The following is a 22,998-nucleotide window of genomic DNA, read 5'->3' on the forward strand; positions in this document are numbered from 1 at the left end:
TGCTCCTCGGTGTAGCCATCGGGCACAACGGCTTTGCTAGTAGGCAGGTCATTTTCTCTAGGCAGCTACCGACTAAGTTCTGCAGTAGCGTTTCGTTGAGCTCTACAGCTCGTCTCTTTTGTGGACTCAAATTCAATAAATTACCGAGCAGCACCTTCTGGTACAGCCCGCAGCTGTCTTGTTGTTGTCGTGTTTTTCGACTTCAGCCAGTTATCTTAGGTTTTTACGGAAGGTTTTGAAGAAAAAACTTCGTTGAGTACCTCGCAGGTCCCCGTCCTTATCGTTTCCCGTGTCGGTCTCTGCTTGACGGAGGGTTCCGAGGAAGTATCCGCTAACATGCTCTTGCCTGTCCAACCCGAAGGCACACGGGGAGGCTCTACGATAACTTTGATGGCCCTCACAAAGCGTAACCGAAGCAGGCGCTTGCGTGAGCGGTATATCATTCGACGTTATTCGCTTCGTAAGAAACGCTTTATCTGCTGCCACACAGGTGTGCCAACGCCCAGCAGGCGTGGACCGCCACTCTGGTCAGACGAGAGAAGAGCGACCTGACGCTGCTTGGGTCATCATGTCTCTGATTCTTAAAAGCCATGGTTCTACGAGTACGAGAACCAACAACTCGGTCTTGGAAGACTACTAACTACGATACAAACCTGACAAGCGAGCCGTGTCTCTTTCAAGAGGTCGTCCCAGTCCGTTCGGCTTTTCTTCTCTGGAAGAACGAGTGTTTGTGCTGCAGGAGAGATGATCTTTTCTTTTTTATGCAGGATCAGGACCCCACCTGTTGAGCGGTGAAGGTGTAAAGATCGCTATGAAAAGGAAGCAAACGAAAAACTTGAAAGTTGTTCACGAGACAGAGCCTCACAGAAAGAAAGAAAAACAGACAACTCTACGAAGAACAAGTCATTTGTTTGATCCCACTACCAGTCGAGTCGTCAGTCAATTCCAAATTCCCGATATCCACACATAAGAGTTTTTACAGAGTGACAGGTCATTTGTTGAAAATTCGAATGGTTGGAAGAAGCACATCAATCCCATCGCTCTTTCCACTGCAGCTGCTCTCCACGGCAACGTATTGTTGGACCGCGACTTTCGTTACTTCCTCAACCAACTGTACGCAGACACACACGACAGCATGCATGCATGCACTGGCATGAAAGACGTACTCATTGTTTTCTCCACCTAGCTCAAGGGTGTCACCGCTGGGGACAACGACTCACCCGTCTGAGAAGTTGACCACAACACAAGGGTGAATCTTTGCCAAATCTTCTCTTCTCCACATTCACAGTAGATGCCAGTTTACATCCCTCTAGCCCACCCCATCACCCCTCGAACACACACACTAATATAGCTATGTGCATGTATAAAGAGAGAGACAGATATGTACACGTATAGACACACAGACATTTTGTTCGTGACTAGAAGAGCGATGTGCGATCTTCTCCTTCTTTGATCGCGGCTACGAGGGAGGCCGGGGTGACGCAAGTGCAGACAAGCTAAGAGGCCTCGACCTGACTAACGATGTTCGCGCACGCTGGACCTTACTCTTACGAAATGTCACAAGCAGTATGTACCTATTTCAACCGCACAGCCGATACAAATGTCATCTGTACGGAGAGGACCTCTGCCTGTTTCTCGACATCTGCTTTCTGTCGGATAGAAAAAGACTCTCTCTACCTTACACCACCCGGACAATCTCTCTCTCTGTCTTTCTATGGCCACACAAATCCCAGTCCACACTCATGAGTTGATACTACTGAAAAAACAGAAGAGCTCTCCGTCGACATGATCACCATACACCTGAAACAATGCACATTATATGTGTGTGCATATACACACGGATATTTATGTATATATATATATGTATATATGTATATATGCGTTGTTATAAGGAGATGAATGCAGACATACCTTGACGACGGACTTCTTATACCTCTGTTGCTTGTGAATAGGAAGGAAGCTGTTGTAGAGACAAAAGTTTCCTACTGAAAGAATGTTGACCTCGACATCAAACTTTTGATCTAAGAAATCACATAGCTGCTCGATTGTGCAGCCGGCTGTATAGACAGTCAGGCAGTCACACAGCAAGTTCTTCTTGATTCTTCAAGTTTTTTTTTTGCCCCAATAGACAGATCCTCTCTTTCTCTCTGAAGGATGACTGGACTATTCAATCGATCCCGCTGCATGGCAGTTTATCTAAGGAGAGAAGACTCTCGATTTGAAAGAGTATGAGTGGAAGGAGAAGGCACGCGCTCAGCTAAGAATAGACCGCGATGGGGGCCACAACCACCATGAAAAACCCGAGGATTAAGCATGCGGTTCCTCAATCGAGACATTCTCTTTTCAGCATCGATACTCGCAGACTTGCTCGTTGGTAGGCAGCAGGGCCTCCATACTAAATCAACGACGGTTTACGACTTGCGCATCTCCAGTGAAGCGACAGAGAATATATATATGCATGTGGGAACGCGAGTCTCAAACATGCAGTGCATACATATTCGAAAGAACGTGTATATCTATCTGTATATATATGCGGAATACACAGCTTTCCCCAGACCGATGCCTTGTGCGCTCCAAGAGAAGCCACTACATGATATATATATATCTATATGCGTGCTTCACACGGTCTCGTCATCGTCCAGACCACTGTCTTCCGAAATGCTTGTATTTCACACTACTAGGCATGATATAAGTATCGGCAATTCTCCTAATGAAAGGTCATCTTCTACGATAAAACTCTCTTTGTCTTTCAAAACCTGCCTGAGAATTCGCTTGAAATTTTCTGCCCCTTCGCAACCCGCGCCTCTCTCCAATGGCGTACATACACATGCGTCTCTACTATATACATGCACATATATATGCTTCTACCCTCGAATATACATATATACATGTACACTGTTTACACCTAACACGGTAGAGAGAAAATCCTTGAAGATGAGAGCCTTACGAATATCGACGTCGACTTTATCCCAGCAGGTAAAGCCGGACGGGAGCGCTCGCACTGGGCCGCATGCAACGGGATCGAAATTCTAGGTACAGCAGGAAGACAACCACACCATGAAGACCGTCATAGACAAGACTCACCTCTATACACAGTAAGAAAGTACACGAGGGTACCAACACATACGAGAGAAAGTGCTAATCATACGAAGGTTTTGTCTTAGACTCTCTACACACACAGTACACCGTTGTTCTCTCAGAAAGAGAGAGAAAGCCTTCAGTGCACGCAGCTCCACTCATAGGCTAGGCCCCCCCTGCTCTCGGAATCAAACGGCAGTCTCGCAAAGGAAGTTCCTTCCTACCATTGGCCTACACATACCTGCGTGAGAGAATAGATCAATAGCACAATAGCAACAGTCACTCGTAGACTACGTAAAGATATATATATGTATAGATATATGCATATACTCCACCATCATCCATCACCTATGTATGAAAATATATAGTCGGTCGTCGTGTATGCATGACGATTGTTGCTATTGATCTGTTCAGTTCTATCCGACACTACGAGGCATAGACTGGCTGGAGCAGCCTACGACAGAGAGAGAACACACCTAACTGATAAGTGGCTCTCGGACATACATCCACAAAGCCAAGCCGAGAAGACGTTTCAACAACAGAATACAGCTGCATGCCAACCATTCAAGTCACACCGTCAATCGCCCTTAACCTAGTAAGAGACAAAGACTTCCTCACGACACCTCCACACGAACAGAAAATTACCGAACCTTCTCAGCAACCAGGATAATATCTATCTATCTCTATCTTTAATCTATCTATCCATATCTATTTATCTATGTATCTCGTCTATCTACCTCTCTATTTACTTCAAATGATGAAGGCGAGAATGAAAAACCGTACTGTCTTTCTTTCCTTACCTTATCAACGACTCTCTTGGGAGGCATAGGCTCACTGAAGAGCCATAGAGGAAGGGCAAGATTTACAAAAGCATTCTTGAAGTCTTCAAGCTTTCTCTGCTTATATGTAATTGTTTTGATCAACTCAGTACAGACAAGCCCTGTAATCATAGCTGTGGTTGTCGCAATAGCTGGAATGATTCTCCCCGCTATGATCTTCGTCTTATGTCGATCACAGCAAGGAATTTTATAATTCTGAGCTCGGAGGCTCGAGGCTGCATGCACTAAATCGATATGAAAGTTCGTGTCATCATCCTTCTCAAACTCCGCAGGAACAAAGATCATCTTATCCAAGTCCTCTATAGAAACACATTCAAAGAAACAAGGAAAGAAAATGAGAAGCCTGCAAAGTCAGAAGAATGAATCATACCTACAAACTCATCCATCAAACCCCGCGACCTTAGCGAACACACTCATATCTAGATAGATAGATAGATCTATCTCTATATACACCTGTACGGAGATATACACACATACGTCGTCCTTGTACTCATACACAACTCCATCTATAGGTATGTATCTCTCTCTATAGATAGTTAAGAAGATAAATGTCGGTCGACTCACGAGGCATCCTATTGATAAGAACTCTCCGTCTACTTCATCGAACAGACAGATACCACACACATCTCCATACACATGCCTTTATCACACTCCTTCCCTTGACTGCGAAGAGACCTCAGAAAGATGAGAGAAGAAGGTGTACTCCAAAAGAACATATCTTCAACCAACTCAAAGAGTAACCAACGCTAAATCTCTCCTTGCTTCAATCAACGGCGTCTAATAGGGGATTCACATTGTGGCCTAGAGACTCAGTGAGCTCATAAGGGCGAGAAGAGAAGCGAAAAAAGTAAACATTCCTTAACTCAACAGACAACAGCGAAGCACTACTCGTGTATCATGTACTCTCTGAACAAGACATGAGAGAGGGAGAGAGAGAAAGAAAATAGAGAAGAAAAGAGGATGTCTGAGAGAGCTTCTGTCGGAAAGACCAAAGAAGCTGAGAGAATCACGCGATTTGAAACAGAGAGGGGAAGAGCCATATGTTGTATTGGGTGACTTCTAAGGAGAGAGAAGAAAGATAGAAGAACTACCAGAGAAACTAGGTAGATCGTCAAGATATGTAGAGACACGAGTCTAGATAGACAGATCGATAGAGAGATCAATAGACGAATTCAAGACAGATACAGAGAGAGAGAGAGAGACAGAAAGATTGAAGATAGAGAGGGTAAAGGTAGATAGATTAACAATAGGTCAACAGAGATAGATTAACGACAGATCCAGATAGACTGATAGAATGATGAAGACTGACTTGTGGCAAGGAGCTGTTGTTCCAACATAGCAATACGTGATTCGTCGTCACCACCTCCTCCTGAGAGAGATAGACCTGAGAATGTTGTGTTTCTATTATTATTGGTAGAAGATGTCTGACTAGATCCATCTCCTGCTTTATTTTCTTCAAGAGCTTCTATCTGAAGCTTCCTAGGCTGGAAAGTAGGAATCTCAACCTTCTCGGCTAAAGCCCTGACCTCGGAGATGTCACGCACGGGTGGTAATCCCTGAGAGACACGCCAAGGAAGAGACACATATACAACAAGAAACACTCCAAGAGTCCTGCTACATATAGAGGACATAAACAACCCTATACAGTCCCCCTCTATCCATCTCTCGCTCTACGTATATTCTCACTCTCTCTACATACAAATGAATGATGCATGCAAAACTGGTACATGTGCGAAGCTGTGTACAGACCTACAAGAGAACGAAAGAAATGTCGGGAAGAAAATCCCTCGCCCACATCAGTCTCTTCATAAGAAGGATCTGCAGATGAGTGTGTATGAAGATAGAGTGCTACATGGAACGGATGAGCGAGAGAAAGAACAAGAAAGAAGAGAGAAGAAGCTCTGGTTTCGATGAAGATTAAGCGGGGGAGCCAAACAAGTAGATGGCTTCAATCTTCTTCTTCTTCATCTTGACTGCTGTCACTACTCCGGTGTACAAGAAATACCTCCCTTCTTTCTTTCTCCTTTGTGTAGTTATGATGTAGAGACACTCAACCGCGGCCCCTTCTCTCTCTCTTTTTGTCGATCTTTCCTATTCAACCTACATTTACCTCATGGAGTATGTGTATATGTATTTTACATGATATCGAGCTATCTACATAGACTAGTAACCCCCACTTCACAACAATGAAGACGTCCTGCCCTAGACCCTCGCTTCTCTCTCCTTTCTTCTCCTCCAAACTTCCTATCCCCGTCTCTCTTTCTTCTCTCTTTTCTCTTCACCTCTCTCTCTCTCTCGCTTTGTTGCACCCTAGCCATCTTCTTTCCTTCTTTCTTTCACTTACTAGATTGTAGGCAAAGAGATTTGAGGCAGCGTAGACGAAATCCATCGCCGCAGGATTGTGCACGTCAAAAGGGAGAGGAGTGGGAGGTCGCTTCGGAGCCGTCCAGAAGAGGGTGCCCTCCGACGTCCGATGATCTAGAGGAAAGGAATAGAGAAGCTGAGCTATTTGATTGCAGAAAAGATCTTGATAGAAAAGCACGGCTTTCTCTACACACTTCTCAAAGGTGGGAGGAGAGAATTGGCGTTGCTGAAGATCTCCTGAACCTTCTTGCCACAAGGAAACAAGATCTCTTATCTTCTCTAGACGGTCTTTCTGAACTGAGAGATTTCCCTCTAAAAAGAACCACAAACAAAGCACACGCAAACAGGCTCGTGTAAGAGCATAGCCGTCGCGTCTCCTTCCCGGTCAGAAGAAAAAAGCTCTCCTGCACTCCATCTCCTGTGGCGAGAGAAGAAGGGAGAACGCGAAGCCGTCGCATTCTTATAGTCGGGAGATAAGAATTCAACGTATGTATATATATATATATATAGAGAGAGAGAGAGAGAAAGATGCATGTGTGAGGAAGCCAGACCATTCATGTCTTGTCTTTGAATGAAAGTAGGTGAAAGAGATGTGCCATGGAGAGGTATGGTGACATGGAGAAGTGAGACGAAAGAGATTCATAACAGGTAGTAGGGGGAGGAGTCCATCTTTTCTCTGTCAGTTGTATAGTGGAGATGAAGAGGTGTGACGCTTAGAGAAGATAGAAAGAGAACAACGAGTAGAAAAAGGCAGAGAGAAAAACAAGAAGAGAAGGTGAACGAGGAAAAAGAAAAGCAAGAGAGAGAAATAAGAAGAAAAGAGAGAAGATAACATACAGTGCATGCAGATAAAGATCCAAATCTGAGAATAAGGAAGGAAAAATCAAACCGCGCAAAAAGAATAGGAGACCATATGGATGGAGTCAATCAACTCATCTATACACGAACATAGATGTGTATCATAAGCATAACATCTTTCCGTCTAAATATCTTTAATCTATCTGTCTATCTCTATCCTATTCATCTATCTATCTCCACCTATGCTGCTGGAGGGCCTACACGGCTGTCTCCACTCTCTGTTCAGGTGTTTTACCAAAACAGAGAGTCTTCGAAGAAATCAAATCAAAGAATCTCTGCCACGTACGCCACATCTCTATCTACATATGCCTAGAAGTCTCTCCTCTCCATGCATGTGGATTGCGAGACACGCCAAACACGTATACCTCTCTCTCTCTCTGTCCTGTCAGATGACTTCCTCCTGTCTAGCGAGGTAACGCATAGCCATCCGCTTGCTCGAATAAAGAAAGAAGATTCCCGTAAGATTCGAATGAGAAAAGAAGGTCTAGGAATGCTTTATCAAAAGTTCATAACAAATCTCCCCCCTAGCCATCTCGAGGAATTCTCCATACCTCCTCGGAGACGATCAAGATATTTCTGGGGATTCTCCTTGAACTTATTTGGCTCATTGACTGCATCAAAGAAGACTCCTTGGAAGCAGTCTCGCGCCCATTCAATCGTGTGTTCTATTGCATGCGGAAAGTGACGTAGAGTACATAGAGGAATCGACTCTTCAGGTGGATCGGCGCTATCTGAGTAGCACTGAGTCATATGTGGAAGGACAACCTAGAGAACAGAGAAACAGGGACAGATAGATACAAGACAGGATACAAGAAAACGCAAGAGACAATATCCAAATACATCTCTTCTTCTTCATAGGAACTTCATCTCTTCTGTCATCCGTTACGTGAGTCTCTCTCTCTCTATATATACACTATGTACATGCAGAAGGATGTATGTTTATGCGTATGTGCGTGTGTGTTGTGGAAGCAAGTGGTACTGGGAAACATATCGACCTACATGTGGTGGACAAAGCTGCGAGGGCATGGCTAGCTAGCTAAGTGTGTTGTATGAGAGGAGATACTGACATATAGGGGAGAGAAAAGAATGATTGAGAGAGGAAAGTAGTCGAAGCGGCGCTGAGTTAGATAAGGATGAAGCGCGGGGAAGAAAGACATACAATGCGAAATACAGCTTCTACATGTGATCTGAATATGTAGATCGTAGACACGACTGCTGTCTAGCGAGGGCCGGCGTAACAAAGACGAGGCCTCAGAAATCCACACCAGCAGCTACCTAGCGAACTTCCCCCCTCCAACCACAACAAGGTCGATACATATATATATATATATACATATACATATATATATATACATATACCTATATATATATATATATATGGTGCCAGGATTCTACAGATGTGTGAACTATGGTGATCTTCCGATTGAGGGTGAATGTACAGGAATGTCGACAGAAAGAACTTGACTCACATGGAATAAAGAGAGTGCGCGCCCGTCATATGAATGAAGAAACTTCCTCTGAACACATCTGTCTCCTTTTATCTATGGAATGGAACCGGTAGTCGAAAGACCAAGATCGCAAGATATCAAGAATGAGAAAGTAACACACGTCCCTCTACAGTAAACGAGAGAAGGACACGTCGGTATGATACACGTGCGTGAATTACCATGAGAAGACTTCTTCTTCGTCATCATGTGGTAGGTGGGAGATATCTACTAGTCATTCTTTTCCTTCTTACCTGGACATTCCCTTTGGTACCGAGAGTTCCACTCTCTAAGAGAGGCAAGCCAAACCAAACACACCGACCATCTACATACTGCCGAGCCTGTGTGAAAGTTTAACAGAAAAGAGAAGAAAGATGGCACTGAAGTAAGCAGCACGAAAACGCGTCGAGATCTAACGTGTAAAAGAATGAAATAGATAGAGTGATAGATACAGATCACATAAAAAAGAAAAGAACAGCGAGGGGAAAGAAAGAAGTCTCGATGTCTTTTGAACATGAGACTGCTTGTCCCTTAGAGACGAAGAAAGGAAAGATATGAGGAAATTACCAAGAAGAAAGAACTCTCTTCTACTCAATCGCTCCTCTCCGACTAACTGTTGGGTGACTTCTATGAACCTCTCTCTCTCCCTCTCTCTAGACACACACATACGTAGCTAGGTGGTGAGAGCTTTGAGCATGTCAGCATGTAGACATGTGGCTAGCTATCCAAGAGTATCTTTCCTAGAAGCGACCTGTCAAAACAAATACATTCTCAGATGAGACAGCTACGTAGATACATACAGACAGAGAATTGCTTCGATGCATGAACATACGCAGGTATATACAATGTTCTGCCAGTCTGCAAGTCTCTCTCCCCGACATACTCGGGCTCTTCCATGATGAATCCTTAAGAGCACTCGGCTAGCCAAGACAATCGATTGCTCATCGTCTCGATTGTAACCGGGTAGTGACCCTAATGCACTACATACGAACAGATGAACAACCTCATCGTCGTGTTAAGAGTACATGCATGCATGCATATAAATCCTCACGTTGTCTTCGTTTCTTCTGTTTTCTACACCCGTTTTCAAAACTCATCGGACTCCCCGTCTTCACCGTTAAGCCTGGACATTCTTGGCTGCAGTGAGATTTCTCTCTCTTTCATCTTGCTTACCTGAATGTTATCCAAGGCATTGATAATGATCTGCTGACTTTGCCAGAATTGATCAGTAAAGGCTGTCGCTTCAGTTTCCACACCCACTCGATCTTCTAAAGCCGTTATCTGTATCGGGTGTAGGTACACCGGAAATCCAAGAAAAACAAAGTACGGGCATGATCACATATACATGTACGTACATACGTATAGCAAGCACCAAAGATACATAGGAACAAAGATACGTAGCCAGACAGATAGATATATACATTCAAACCCGTGACCTCACCTGTATTTCGTATAAGGAAGTTCTACAACACGTCCCCTCCGCATAACCTAGGTACTATGAAAAGGTGCACATACCCACATGCACTGATAGAGGCAATAGGAAGCACGTTGCGTCTGAGACACAACTAAGAGAAGACTGACGACGACCCCGGATGTACGTGCGTGACATTCAAGTGGTAGCCAGAGAGCGATAGGACGAGACTTCCGTAGAAAAGTCTCCTCATCAATCTATCTATCTATACGTGTATACAGATGTACCGTACCTGCTCTGTCTGGATGCACACCCCAAACCTGGGTACATACAACAGACCTACATGGTCTACACCACAGTCTATCCTGACCTTATGCATACACACAATCCGCTCCCCTTGTTCATCCTCCCCCCACTTACAGAAACAAAATGAGAGATCCGACAACCTCCACGTCACTTTCTACCTTCAACCCGCTTCTTATCCTATAGGAGAAGATGGAGAAAGAGACCGACTTGCAAGGTACATCCAGTACATGTATATCATCACGCTCCCTTGTGTCGACGTCTTATCGATAGTCCGTCATGTATGCTAACATCTCTTCCAGAGAACCACAGACGTATGGTCTGCTTTCTTTTTTCCTCTTCTCCCCCTTGCTTTCATCTTCAAGCGAGAGAAGAAAGATAGCCAGTAAATGCATGCAAAGAACAAATGAACATACCTGTAGCTCCGGATTCATAGCTCTGGCAGATGCCGCTGCGGTAACACTCTTTGCTTTTCCCACGTGTTCGCGCCTGAAGAGAAACTGTCGATTAAGATTTGAGACTTCTATACGATCCATATCTGTAACAGTGATTCTCCCACTTCCCTGGTGTTGCTCTTGATCTCCTCCGCCTCCTTGTTGTGAAGAAGAAGGAAGAGGATGATGAGGTGTACATCCACACCCCATTAGGGCTAGACTTTTGAGAAGTTCACATCCGAGAGCTCCCGCTCCAACAACAAAAGCATGCAGACTTGAGAGCATAACTTGGAATTCAATTCCAAAGAGAGCGACTTGATCCGCATAACGATGATTTGCATGTCCATACAACATATCATGTGTATATACACCTGAACCAGTGCCAGGTGTTGTCGTCGTCGTTGTTGGACTCGTCGTATTTCCACTTTGACTCCCCCCCATTTTGACATCTTGGACAGCTTTTGCCTCATCAGGGAGAAAGCACTCGAAGGCATCTGAATAGAGAAATCCTTTCAAGGGCGTATACTTGCCCGTGAATTTGACGACTTCTTGTGCTAAAATCCCCCCCACAAAAGCGGAGATGGGCGAGATTTCACATTGAGAATAACGAGCTACATACTCGACAATCTTTTCGTCAATTTCGTCAACGGTAACAATTCCCCCATCTTGACTGCCGTTGGTTGCATAATGATCTCCTAAAGACTTCACTTTCTCTTGGGCATTTGTATTAAGCGTCTTCGCTTCAGATATACATGCCTGGACTAACCGATGAAGTTCCTCCGAGCGATCATGTTGTAAAGGATGAGGAAAGGTCTTGCCTCCCCCAGCACCTTGCAGTTTATCTCGGACATTCTGAACGGCTTGAAAGGCGAAATGAAGTTGTTCTGATCTCCCGAACTTGCCGAGATCTGGCACAATTAACATCGATTCTCCTATCGCCACAGGAGCTAGACATGAGTCTGCATAAGATTTGAACGGGATGGTCTTAGGTCTCTTGACTTGTTTAGCTATGCCTTCGGATTGATACGGTGTATAGGATGTTGTATCACCAATTTGAAAACTATGTTTTCCTGTGACTTTGATTGGCATAGGAGGAGCCGAGTTGATCTCTGTCATTCCTTGCACTTCACGAAAGACAATATAGTCGCCATCTTGAAAAGGTAGAAGCTTATCTGTATGTGTATGTACAGTAGCAGGATTCTCATGGGTAATTCCTGCTATTATCACTTCTTTAGGCTCTTCACCATCAACATCGTGACAGATGAACTGATCGCCGAAATCCACAAAGATCGACGACGCTAAACCAAAAACGCATGCAGAAATAAAACCTATACGAGGCTGCTGTTGACGGCAGAATTCATTAAATCTCTTCAATTCCGCGTTGGAGGCTTCTGTCATGATGACCACATCGAAACGCTTCACAATCTCCTAAAGAAAGGAAGGAAAAAAGATGGGAAGAAAGAAAGAAAGAGCTACAATCATACTAAGGAAAAGAGTAACAGAAAAGATAAGGGCAACGTAACAGACGAGGAGAGACCTCCAGATCGAAGGCAACCAGTTGTGTTTCACGTGAGTTAGTCTTAGCACTCTTAGGGGACAGCAGGGTTGGAGACGAACGTGACGGAAAAGAATGTAGGCAGTCACTCCATATGAAGAATAGGAACTACCGACATGGGGTGTATGTACATACAGAGGGGAGGACACCAAAAGAAGAAAAGCACGACACTTGATGAACGAAAGCGTTATCTACGCTAAGATGAAGAGACAGACAAATGAAGGGAGATCGCGAAAGATTGGTTTGAAAAGAAGACAAGCAGAAGGAAGACAACATGGGGAAAGCAGTACAAGAAACAGAAACCATGTATCACACAACACGGTGTATGTACTCTGCGCTGTGTGGATTTTACAGCGCTTACGACTATATGCTAAAGCATTAGCTAAGAGCCATTTTCATAGACAAAAGAATGACGAAAACGGAGCCTTCTACAACCTTCTAGGGCCACTCCGATTTAGAGAGCCTGAGAACAGCGGATCTGTACGTTTTACCAGAGAGATCTTTTCACTGAGGAAGCTAATCGTATATATACAACTGCTTTATATAGGGTGAGAGAGCTAGTGAAGACCGCCAAATTCGTTAAGGATATGTGTACGCAACTACTTACAATATGTACATTCCATCGAAACGAACACAACGGATGCTTGATGTGTGAACCCGTTGTGACCTTCCTTCACATAGACACAGAGAAGAGAAGTTCGCAAAGCATCAGCAGAAGAGACCCTTCTTCTTTTTCGACACCGTGGTACCTCCATATCCTTACCTCGGTAAGCGAGGGCTCTGGAAGGACATCCACGGAGACATACTGATTGAGATCTGCAAGATACCGCTGACTTGCGGCAGCTCGAGGAAGACGCTGTTTGACGTGGTCTTCCGTAAGACAGAAATTACTTCCTAGATCTCTCATTTCACAAGGCTCAGGATCAAACAACGTCACTGCCTTAGGACCCGCGAGAATCAAGTTCTTAGCTGTAAAGACACACCGCATAGAAAGAATTATATGCTAGATACTCTCTGACTCCTCAAAACACAAGGAAGCACAGAGAAGTGCAAGAGAGAAAGAACATGAGTTAAAGTTGAATGAAGACCGATAGAGTATTCTCCAGTTCCTCGAGAACAGAAAGAAGACATCGAGCTTCGGAGCGTCAGTCTAGGGTATTGACTACACAAGACAGATTCTCTCTTCACTGATTAAAACGCGGAATTCCACAAGAGTCCTCCTCTTGTTGACTGGTACAGACGCAAGGTGTGATTTGAACAGAGAAAACTAAGAAGTCACAAGGAGAGTGAAATCTAGGGCTATCTACCTCTCTACGTCAGCACATCGTGACTTCGTGAAGACTCCATCCGAAGTTGTAATACTATCGCTTGAGCGAGTCGGGCTTTCTCTTTTGATGCACCGACTAGATATGACAGGACGGGAATGCAGAAGAATTGCATTCCTTACCGCATTCGGCACCGACTCCTCGGAGTCCACAGATTAAAACACGAAGCTTAATGAGCTTTCCCATAGTCTCAAGTCCAAAAGCTCCGATTTGACGGCTGTAGAGATCCGTATCGATGGTCCCTGAGCCTGTCCCCGCAACCGGTGCGGCATCCCCCGGCCCTGATTGATACGCTGTCGTATGGGTCGCCATCTTCGTGTTTGGTTTCTCTTATTATGGAGAAGATTGGTCGAATGTGCGGCTCCTCCTTTTTGACTAGATGAAACGAACTGTCTTCTTTAGCTGTAACAATTCCTGGTGCAGAAAAATAGGAAATAGCGGCCCGAATGTGGTCTAAGACGACGTCACGACGATGAGGGCAGCTCAATCGTTCTGAGAGAAGGGAGGGAAGGAGAGACACCTGAGACGCACGGAGAAAAAGACAACAGGAGTGACTTCTATACGTGGAGAGAAGGACCAGTGTGAAGCGGACTGCTTCACCAGCCGCAGAAAAGTCAAAAGTGCGGCTCAAGGAAAGAGTGTTGACTTGTGCGTGGAAGCCGAGGACGTAGCACAAAGAAGCCAGGAGCAAGAGAACTTCATACACAAAAGGAGTGAAGGAAAAGCAAGTCCGATAGGAAAAAAAACTGTTAGACGCTGGGCATGCACGTGACACTACTCGGGAAAGGAGAGCCGACGATCATGAAGACAGACTGGACACAGTCCCGAGGACGCCTGCGTCGAGTGCAGAAACGACGTCTTCCAGAATGAGAGGAAGCAGGAGAAAGCAAAGTAGGGCGCAGGTGACAAAAAAAAGGTAGAACTTCACCGTCTCTTCGCTATATGACGTGAGAATGTCGTGTTTCTACGAGGTGAGCCAGTCCCGTCGGAACCTTCGGGAGAGGAAAATGCGTCAGCCCGAGAGCGGCAGAGAGGTCCGAGCGGTCCCCAGGATTACGGGACCACTAGATACATCCGGCAGAAGATTCATGGATGGCAAGCAACCTCGACAATTGGAGAAGCATGCAACCAGAGACACACGCCGTTCAAACATACGATGTGAGGCGAGCGAAAAGTGGGCCGCGTGAAATGAGATGGAAGACTCGTCCAAAACCTATGGCAAAGTATTGCCACGCTCACCCGTGAGACGAAAGAGGAGCAGTTCAATCCGAATCGGAAATGGAGAAAGAGTTTTTTAAGGTACAAGCCTAGTAAGTGAATGTGAAGTCACAGCTTCACGTTCCTAGGTTGAGACATAATCCAGACGGGAAGGGAAGTTGTCACAAGATAGGCGACTTCTTCTACTTTGAGACAGTACACTCGAAACTCCTGTCTTCGCGTTTTGTCAACTTTACAGTGTACATACACCTGGGAACATCGCGCTCCGGTCTTGATGTGCTGCTACTCAAGCAACCCGAACGCATCTCGTGAGGAACCTTCTTTTCGCTGGCCCACTACTACCTGCCGGAAGCCAGCGAACTACTATACACTCACCGCTTGCATGCCTTCCATGGGTTGATGCGGTTCATGCGGATGTATCTCGTGTACTGAGCACCGTAACCTTCCAGTCTCTGGACGTACTCCTGTCTTGTGGGAAACAACAGAACTCCTTCGCCAGGGCCGGCCAGTTGGATCTGTTCCACTCGTACTGAGCTTAAATTTTGGCTGTCGTATGTGTAGTTCTGCCTGTACTGAAACCGACCCTGGCAACGTAAGCATGCTAGCTCTCGGGCTGGAGCGCTCTCTAGCGTCCCCGTATACAGCCAACACGCACTAGTAGAGCTGCCGCCTCCTATCGATTTGGCGCTGTGGGCGTATCAGATCTAACTGGAATGTCCGGACTTCCGAAGTCCCTACGGAGTGCAAGTGTAGTCGCGGAACGACTATATCTGGAGTTCTCACATCGTCGACCTTATGATAACGAGGTTCCTTTTTGAGTCGGAGTCGGTCTCGACGCATAGCCTTTTGTGAATATAGGGAATTCTCCTGATCTCGAAATCCGTCATGTCATTGTCTTGATTTCCTTTACGCTGTCTCTCGCGTACGAATTGCTTGAGACTCTTTCGCCTGTGCCTGGAGGCCTCCGCGTTTCTCAGAACATCGATTGTCCGGTCCCGGGGCTGAAGCATCCTGTTTTGCGTGCTCGGTCTCCACATCCATTTTCTGACTCGTTTTCTCCTGGGCCTTTTTATCTTTTCTTTCTTTAGGCCTTTTCTGCCTTTCCAGCCCCTCGCACCTTCTGGCCTGCTCCAGAGCTGTTTCGTTGTCTTCGTTTCGGCGTCCCCGGACCTTAGAATTCATCAGACTGAATCCTGCGTCGTTGCTCGTCTGCCACCATTTCGCGCCTGGGGTTCTTGGTGTTCTCACTGCCAGTTGCCGTCTTCTCTGGCCTGCCGAAATGCCGCAAGAAAACGGTTCACCCCAGCCGCCCTCGAATGCTGCGGGGCCAGAGAAGAAAGTCCCTCCTCCTCGTATTGTCTATGACTTAGGTCCTCCTTCGTGTCCAGATGCTTCTCATACAGATGCAGCCCTCGGCTCCCTGGGAGGTGTGCGTCTCGATGCTGCAGATGCTCATCTGGACTTAGAAATCGATCCATCTACGGGTTTGTCTGCGTCGTGCCTGCATACAAATGGATTTCAGTATACATGGAAGGGGGCACGTACAACGTATGGGGTGAAAGGGAGTGGACAGTATTACTTCGAGACTAAGGTGGTCAAATGCCCTTCAGTCGTCATGCCAGAGACGCCAGCCAACACCCAGAACGTCTGCCGCATCGGGGTTAGCTTGCCACTCAGCAGTCTCTTTCTAGGTGAGCTGAGAGTGTCTTCGCAGCTGTTGAGGGCGTTCTAACGCGATCGCGTACACGCAGCTGCGAGTTACCTGTTTGTTCTATGATTTAGCTGCTTGCGTCTGCGCATCTATTGGTTTGGGGGGCCGTTGCTTTGAGGTTACCTCGCATGATCATTAGGTGTGCACACGCCTAATAATGAATACGCTCTTTGAGCTTGCACGTAGTGATTGTTAGGTTAGACAATGAGTAGTTACCATAGAGGCTTCAATACGGTTATGGCCACTGCATCACGGCACCCGGCCAGTGTGCCTTCGTGTGTATTTGCATGTAACGGTGGGTGTGTTTAGGTTTGTATACGTGGGGTTATCCATGTGTAGTGTGTCAGATGGGTCTCTCTGTGCAGTGGTACTAAGGAGATGTGGTATCTATGTGATCCAAGCGGAAGTTCTTGTTACAGGCCGTATATTTCGCGGTGGACGACCATATTATCTCCTTCTGTACGAAGTGGGCTCATAGCGCGGTTCTTCATTCAGGAATCCCCCATGTTTCACACGGGGAAGGGTAGTCTTGCCATTGGGGGCACAGCGTCACTACTTCTCACTGAGAATCCGGAAAAGATTGGATCGTGGGCGAACAGCTTCCGATCCTAGGACTAGTAATCTTTGTAGAGACAGTAAGTAGTTCATGATCCCGGGATTCAGTCGCGGTGTCCTATTCCGTCTTTGTCTCTAGGGCTACCAGGCTCTGCTCCTGCTGGGTGTCGCATCCAGTCATGCTGCTGAAGGAAGCAGTTGCAGACCCTCTTTGTTACTATATGTGCTGTGAGAACCCTTTTCATGTTGTTCGGGCTGTTTTTCTCTCAGGTGAATCCTCGGAGTCATGGGGTTTCGGAGGGACAGCAAAGAAGTCGTTCTCGAGGCGATTTGAGAATTATGGACAACCGTATGGCTTGGGGGATGTCATTGGCACCATCATTGATCTCGATAATCTGAAGCTCTCGTATACTAAGAATGGAGTTTTTCTTGGAACGGCTTATGATCTTCCACCCCGAGTCCGGGACAGTGGGATCTTTCCGCATCTCTATTTAAAGAATGTGGATGTACAAGTCAACTTCAAGTCGAGCTCTCAGTGGTTTGCACCTCCGAATCCGAAGATACAGTTCATTGGGGATCTCCCAGAAAAAGTAAGCCGAAGAAAGAATCGGACTCAAGTGGGGAAGGGCGGGGAGTGTACATCTGACGGAGGTGGTCTTTCTTCCTGCGGTTTCTAACGAAGCGTGGTGCAGTAGAGTAGTACCTTGGATAGAGTAAGTCAGAGCCGTCTATTTGTCGTCTGTGACAAGAATGGTTGGGCTGCGTCTCCCGAAAGGACACCACGGGTGTGTCTACTGTACTTTCTGGATGTTTTGGTGGGTGCCAGTGTCGGTAGATGCTTCTTGGTTGCTTCATACCTGGAGGCAGGCGGGCTTGGGTCTCAGGATTGAAAGGTTCCGAAGCCGGAAGCTTTCTCGGAGGCTTCCGTGTCTGTAGAGTACATGAGGAATGAAAGCCCAGCAAGCGCATCGATAAAGACTTGGCTTGCCCGATACGTCTGTGGAACTGCTGATTGTACACCTGCTGTACGCATAAGATGCACGCTAGGTCCACTACCTGGTACGTAGTTCGTTTTATACAGCGTAGTCTTCTCCCGTCCGTAGTTCGGAGGTTCATAGATGAAGGGTTGGCTTGAAGATTTCAAGCAGAAACATCGAATTCTTTGCGTGTGTTGAACGTACAGTACAGTACGTTTCCCGCATTACGTACACTCTCTGCTTTTGTACCTACGCGTTCCCCCTGCCTCCCGTTCTAGTGCGCGTTTCTTCTGTCCGAGAAGTACGTGTATACGACTGGCTCTTCTCCGTACTCGTGTGAGTACTCTCGTCCTGTTTCTGGATGTGCGTCGACTCAGGATCTTCTGCCAAACGCAGTGGAGCATCCTCGCAGCGTGAAGGAATGTGAATTTATCATGATGGTTGGATTGCCAGCGTGTGGAAAGACCTTCTGGGCAGAGCAGCATTGCAGACAGAATCCCGCGAAAAGCTATGTTCTTCTCGGCACGAATGCTATAATCGATCAAATGAGAGTGATGGGAGTAAAGCGTCAAGCGAACTATGCAGGACGGTGGGAGGAGCTCATGTCGACAGCCACTGCGGCCTTCAACGCTCTAGTCGACATCGCGGGTTCGGGCAGGGTGCCACGCAACATCATCATTGACCAGACAAACGTATTCAAAAACGCACGGAGAAGAAAAGTACAACCTTTCAGAGGTAGGCTTAACGAATCGGTTTTTTTTAATAGCTCTGTTGTTCGACACGTACTGGCCCGTGCTGTGGGTCTTGTTTCGTCTGGAAATAGTTCCACAGTTGTTTCCTGCGAAGTGTGTCTATCTTGTGTCTTTTTGCACGGGCATACATCCAGAGGCAGTGCTTATCCAGATAACGTCATACCTCATATGGCTCAAGGGAGATTGTTGACGGAGCGTGGCAGCGCTAGTCCTTTGTACCCACTCACGGGAACTTCAGATCATACTGCACGAGTATGCCACACACATGGAGGCTGGCGCCACGGCGGCCCGCGGGTAGGGAAGCAGCTCTGGCTTTCTGCATGACCCAGCTTTTCACTCGTCTGTAGAGCTTCCCTTTTACGGGGCCGGACTGTCTCTTTTCCTCACCTAGGAGAAAACTTGGAAGAGAGGGGATTCTCTTGTGGTTGTGGCTTCCAGAATGGGGCATCCGACGTGCTGTAACTATCGTGACCGATGAGGCGACGCTTCAACAGCGGACAGCAAAGCGTGAGCAGGAGGAAGGAAAGTTTGTTCCTGTGTCTGCGGTCATGGATATGAAAGTAAGTTCCGCTCAAACTTCTCCCGGATAGACTCCCAAGACCGCGCGCGTAGTAGCCCCCATGTGTTTAGCATGTATGATCACAGTCTGTGATATGTCAGTGCTTTGAGCAGACGTGTATTCAATGGAGAGTCGCTGACAGTCGATGAGGACCGCGTGCTATGAGCCATGAATCAGTTATTGTGAGGTTCCCTGGTTTCTCGGTACTTAGTGAACACGGCTGCAAGGGGGACTGTCTGTCTACACATTCCTGCCTGGTCTATGAGTTTGGTATGTGTAAAAATACCTAATACATGCAGGAGTGGGCATCGTCTCTTTTTTGCACGCGTACCGCCTTGCTGCGGTGGAAAGTGTGGACGTTCATAACTGGCATACGCGGAAAGACCAGTGTGTAGAGTGGGGATGTAAGAGATAGATAACGATCGTCTGTAGGGGCCGCCTTCGGTGTTCCATTTAGGACTGGCTGTTCTCCCGTTCTTTCTGCACACACCCAGGCCGCCTTTGTGCTTCCTTCTCTGGAAGACGGTTTTACAGTGGTCGACTACACCGAGATGCCAGAGTATGATAGTCGTCAAGAAGTACGGCGCATGAACGAGGAAGGCAGGCGCTTCAAAAGAGAGAACCCTCAAGCTGTAAGATCGGCGGCTCTGCATCTTGTCTTTACATCTTTGGGACTCTGGTTACTTTGTGATAGCCGATGCCTTACACTGTGCCTATCGTATGCCGGGGTCTATCTCTAGCACGGCGGTGAGCAATTTGTTTTCGCGGGATAGAGGGACGGCAGTGATAGTTTTTCCGCCACGGTTGCACCTGGGTCTAGACTATCTGCAAAGATCCGTATGTCCTCGCCCGTTGTTCGTGGGTAGGCGTCCTGTGGTGGGGAGGGCATGTGATTATAGGCTCAGGGGGATTGTGTTGATACGTTCAAATCCTTCACCGGAAGGGTATGTCGTCGGGCGTTGTTGTGGACTTCGGTGGACTGCCGGGGAGTTGCTGGTTTGATGTGAAGGGAGGCTTGTCAGCTACGTACGGCTGTAACGGCACGCGCTTCGGCCTCTGCATTCGTGGGCTCGCTTCTGCTGAAGCTGTAATGTCTATGGTAACTAACGCTTACGGGGGCTGTCCTCGCGCGGCCGTCCATGCTGAACGTAGTCGGTTCAGGATCTAAATGATGGTATGTCCTGTACTTCTGTTCTTGGATACCTGTTTGCTGACAAGGTTCATCAGTAGAGACGCTGGAAAGGTGTTTTCCTTGTGTATTGGTGTTGCTACTTCAGGGTGGGAACCAGCCAAAGCCACACATTGAGACTCGTAAGGCAGAAGAGATTGGTTCCGGCTTTGACGACTGCAGAGGCGGGAAGCGACAGCGCACAGACTGGGGAGATAGCCAAGGGGCAGGTCAGTGGGGTGGCCCCGGTGCAGGTAACCACCAATATGGTGACCCTCGTCAAAACTGGAATCAAGACAACCATTTCAACGGTCAGAGAGCAGGAGCATACAGTGGACCACAGCAGTCGTATAATGGGGACTATGGGCCAAATAGGCAAGTTTATTCCCAGTACGGGGCAGATGGATATTCTGATCAAGGCCGTAAAAGGGCAAGAGGTTATGAAGGGGACGGAGAACAACGAGGGGGAGGGGGAGGCTACTCTTACGGAGGAAGGGGAGATTATGACGGAGGTATTAGAGGGGATCAAGCCAGTGCAAGAGGAGGCAACTGGAGAGATGATGGATACGCTAGTCGAGGTGGTCCTGGTGGAGGATATCAAGGTGGAGATTCTGCGGGGTATCGTCACGACTCCCACTACAACGGTGGAAGTCCGTACGACTCGCGACAGGCCTACAATGAAAGACACGGCTACGACGATCGGAGCGGGGGCAATCGCGGCGCGTATGGGTATTCCGATGGTTCCAGACAAGATTACGGGAGTCAGTACGGCGGATATGATTCACGGTCGGAGCAACGCCCGCCGTACCGAGGAGGAGGAGGAGGGAGTGGCAATCAGGCTTGGGGGGGTGACGGTCGTGGGGGTTATGAAGGAAGGGGAGACGACAGTTATGCACAGCATGGATGGAGGAACAACCCCGGCGGTCACGCTAAGCAAGGAGGGTACGGTGGAGGAGGAGGGTGGGGTTATTCACAGCAAGGTGGGGGTGGGTATGGAGGTGGAGGAGGGAGGTATTCACAGCAAGATGCGGGTGGATATGGCTATGGCAGAGGGGAGGGTGGGTATGACAACTATGAGGGATACGGAGGCAACGGTAACTATCGATGAAGTAGTGCTTCTAGTCAACGGACGTATTGCCGACGCTGGCTTCATGCGCAGTTCGGCTCGCGTGGTGTCGGTGCTTGGACTGTAGAAAGCGGCGGAGACAGAGAAACGGCGTTGGGGGGAGACGATAGGATGGAGAGAACAAAACATATTTGTTCCGCATTATGTAGAAGTGTTACACAGGAGCACTGTCTTTAGGCTGGCCGGTCGCGGATTTGCGAAAGAGGTTGCATCTCGCGACAACTTTTATCAAGGTTGTGTTACTGTTTGTGACTTCGATGCAATGTTTTGGGTATTTTTTTTTTCATGGTCTTACAGTAGGGAGAAGAGCATTGTTTAGATCAAATAGGGGCCGCTGTTACGGTTAAGGACCGGAACGCAGTAGGCGTGGACTACAGAAGCAGCCTGTACAGACACGTTGTTTGGGAGCCTCGCTTACTCCCGCGGTTACTCTCCGAAGGTGCCGAGTTCGCTTCGTAGAAGTCTCGTGGTGCTGTGCGGCCAGAAGAGACGACGAAGATGCGCCAATCCGTTTCCGCGGCCTACCTTCCATGGCCACCTTCTCGGATCTTCGGACGGTCTCTTCGGAGGAGCGGTGTGGCGTAACCAGAAGTCGACGTACCTCAGTGAGAGGAAGCGGGGAACTGAAGTGCTCTTGCACTGGCGTGCGGTACGTACTTCGGAGTGGCCGCACGTAGGTTGCAGTTCACTGAATTCCTCCTACCCGAGCCCGTTGTTGTCGTGGCCTTCCCTTTCATACGCTGGCAGCGATATGCGCTGCTGGGCGTGTCTTTTGAATCGTGGGGTGTGGATAGGTGACGCGTGTCGAGGCCAGTGGACGGAGTATGGTCAGAAATTGGTCCAGTTCAGGATGCGGAGTTCATCTTTCGACATACACCTTATCGGCCCTGCAAGAACACGTGGGGCCCTAGGCGCTGTGCTTTTTTACTTGTGGTTGCTGGGAATGCCGAGAGTAATTGTCAAGAGACTTTCTCCCGGTGTATAACAGAAAGAAGGTCTTGCCCATGCTATGGTAGTAATCGCACTTCGTCTGAGTCGCATGACAAGGCCCGCTGGCAACCGTGCCAGCATGGTAGCCGAATCGGAAGCTACGGCAGTGCTATCCCAGGGTTGTGTATTTGCTCAGCTCATGCAATCGTGTGAAGAGCGAACCCTCGATGACTCCTCATACGCGAGGAATGACGGCCACAGCTTTGTCGGAATGCCCACGCTGTTGGGCATTTGCACAAACCTATGGACCCGCACGCAGCTTCTCCGTACGTCACGTGCGGAGTGGGCATC

At 47.5% G+C, this 22,998-nt stretch overlaps 2 protein-coding genes across 2 annotated transcripts; one reads left to right on the forward strand and one right to left on the reverse strand.

Annotated features, from left to right (window-relative positions):
- Positions 1 to 756: 756 nt before the first annotated feature.
- CSUI_000585 (ubiquitin-activating enzyme e1 family protein) lies at positions 757 to 15,135 on the reverse strand. The gene is made up of 13 exons (XM_068060819.1): positions 14,891 to 15,135; positions 13,774 to 14,171; positions 13,090 to 13,295; positions 10,754 to 12,199; positions 9,797 to 9,904; positions 8,878 to 8,964; positions 7,691 to 7,904; positions 6,262 to 6,593; positions 5,227 to 5,473; positions 3,879 to 4,216; positions 2,948 to 3,029; positions 1,912 to 2,057; positions 757 to 1,111 (listed from the first exon to the last, which is right to left on the reverse strand). The coding sequence occupies exons 2-13, from the start codon at positions 13,961 to 13,963 to the stop codon at positions 992 to 994; spliced, it is 3,516 nt and encodes a 1,171-aa protein (XP_067927202.1). The 5' UTR covers positions 13,964 to 14,171; positions 14,891 to 15,135; the 3' UTR covers positions 757 to 991.
- Positions 15,136 to 15,349: 214 nt separating this feature from the next.
- CSUI_000586 (spry domain-containing protein) lies at positions 15,350 to 22,714 on the forward strand. Its single transcript, XM_068060820.1, has 6 exons — positions 15,350 to 16,560; positions 17,406 to 17,725; positions 18,490 to 18,847; positions 19,303 to 19,424; positions 19,918 to 20,055; positions 20,701 to 22,714. Exons 1-6 carry the CDS (start codon positions 16,149 to 16,151, stop codon positions 21,697 to 21,699), a joined length of 2,349 nt encoding a protein of 782 aa, XP_067927203.1. The 5' UTR covers positions 15,350 to 16,148; the 3' UTR covers positions 21,700 to 22,714.
- The last annotated feature ends 284 nt before the right edge of the window (positions 22,715 to 22,998 follow it).

This window comes from Cystoisospora suis (genome assembly GCF_002600585.1).
Source record: "Cystoisospora suis strain Wien I chromosome Unknown contig_220, whole genome shotgun sequence".
Lineage (NCBI taxonomy): Eukaryota > Apicomplexa > Conoidasida > Eucoccidiorida > Sarcocystidae > Cystoisospora > Cystoisospora suis.

Excerpts from the sequence above, each read along its gene's own strand:
- CSUI_000585 (XM_068060819.1), bottom strand. The coding sequence starts at position 13,963 with ATGGCGACCCATACGACAGCGTATCAATCAGGGCCGGGGGATGCCGCA. Across the intron at positions 8,965-9,796 it reads ATGCCTTGGATAACATTCAG|GCTCGGCAGTATGTAGATGG; the intron begins GTAAGCAAGATG and ends ACTTTCACACAG. Across the intron at positions 4,217-5,226 it reads ACAACAGCTCCTTGCCACAA|AGGACTTGGATAAGATGATC; the intron begins GTCAGTCTTCAT and ends GTGTTTCTATAG.
- CSUI_000586 (XM_068060820.1), top strand. The coding sequence starts at position 16,149 with ATGCCGCAAGAAAACGGTTCACCCCAGCCGCCCTCGAATGCTGCGGGG. Across the intron at positions 18,848-19,302 it reads AAAAGTACAACCTTTCAGAG|AATGGGGCATCCGACGTGCT; the intron begins GTAGGCTTAACG and ends TGTGGCTTCCAG. Across the intron at positions 19,425-19,917 it reads CTGCGGTCATGGATATGAAA|GCCGCCTTTGTGCTTCCTTC; the intron begins GTAAGTTCCGCT and ends GCACACACCCAG.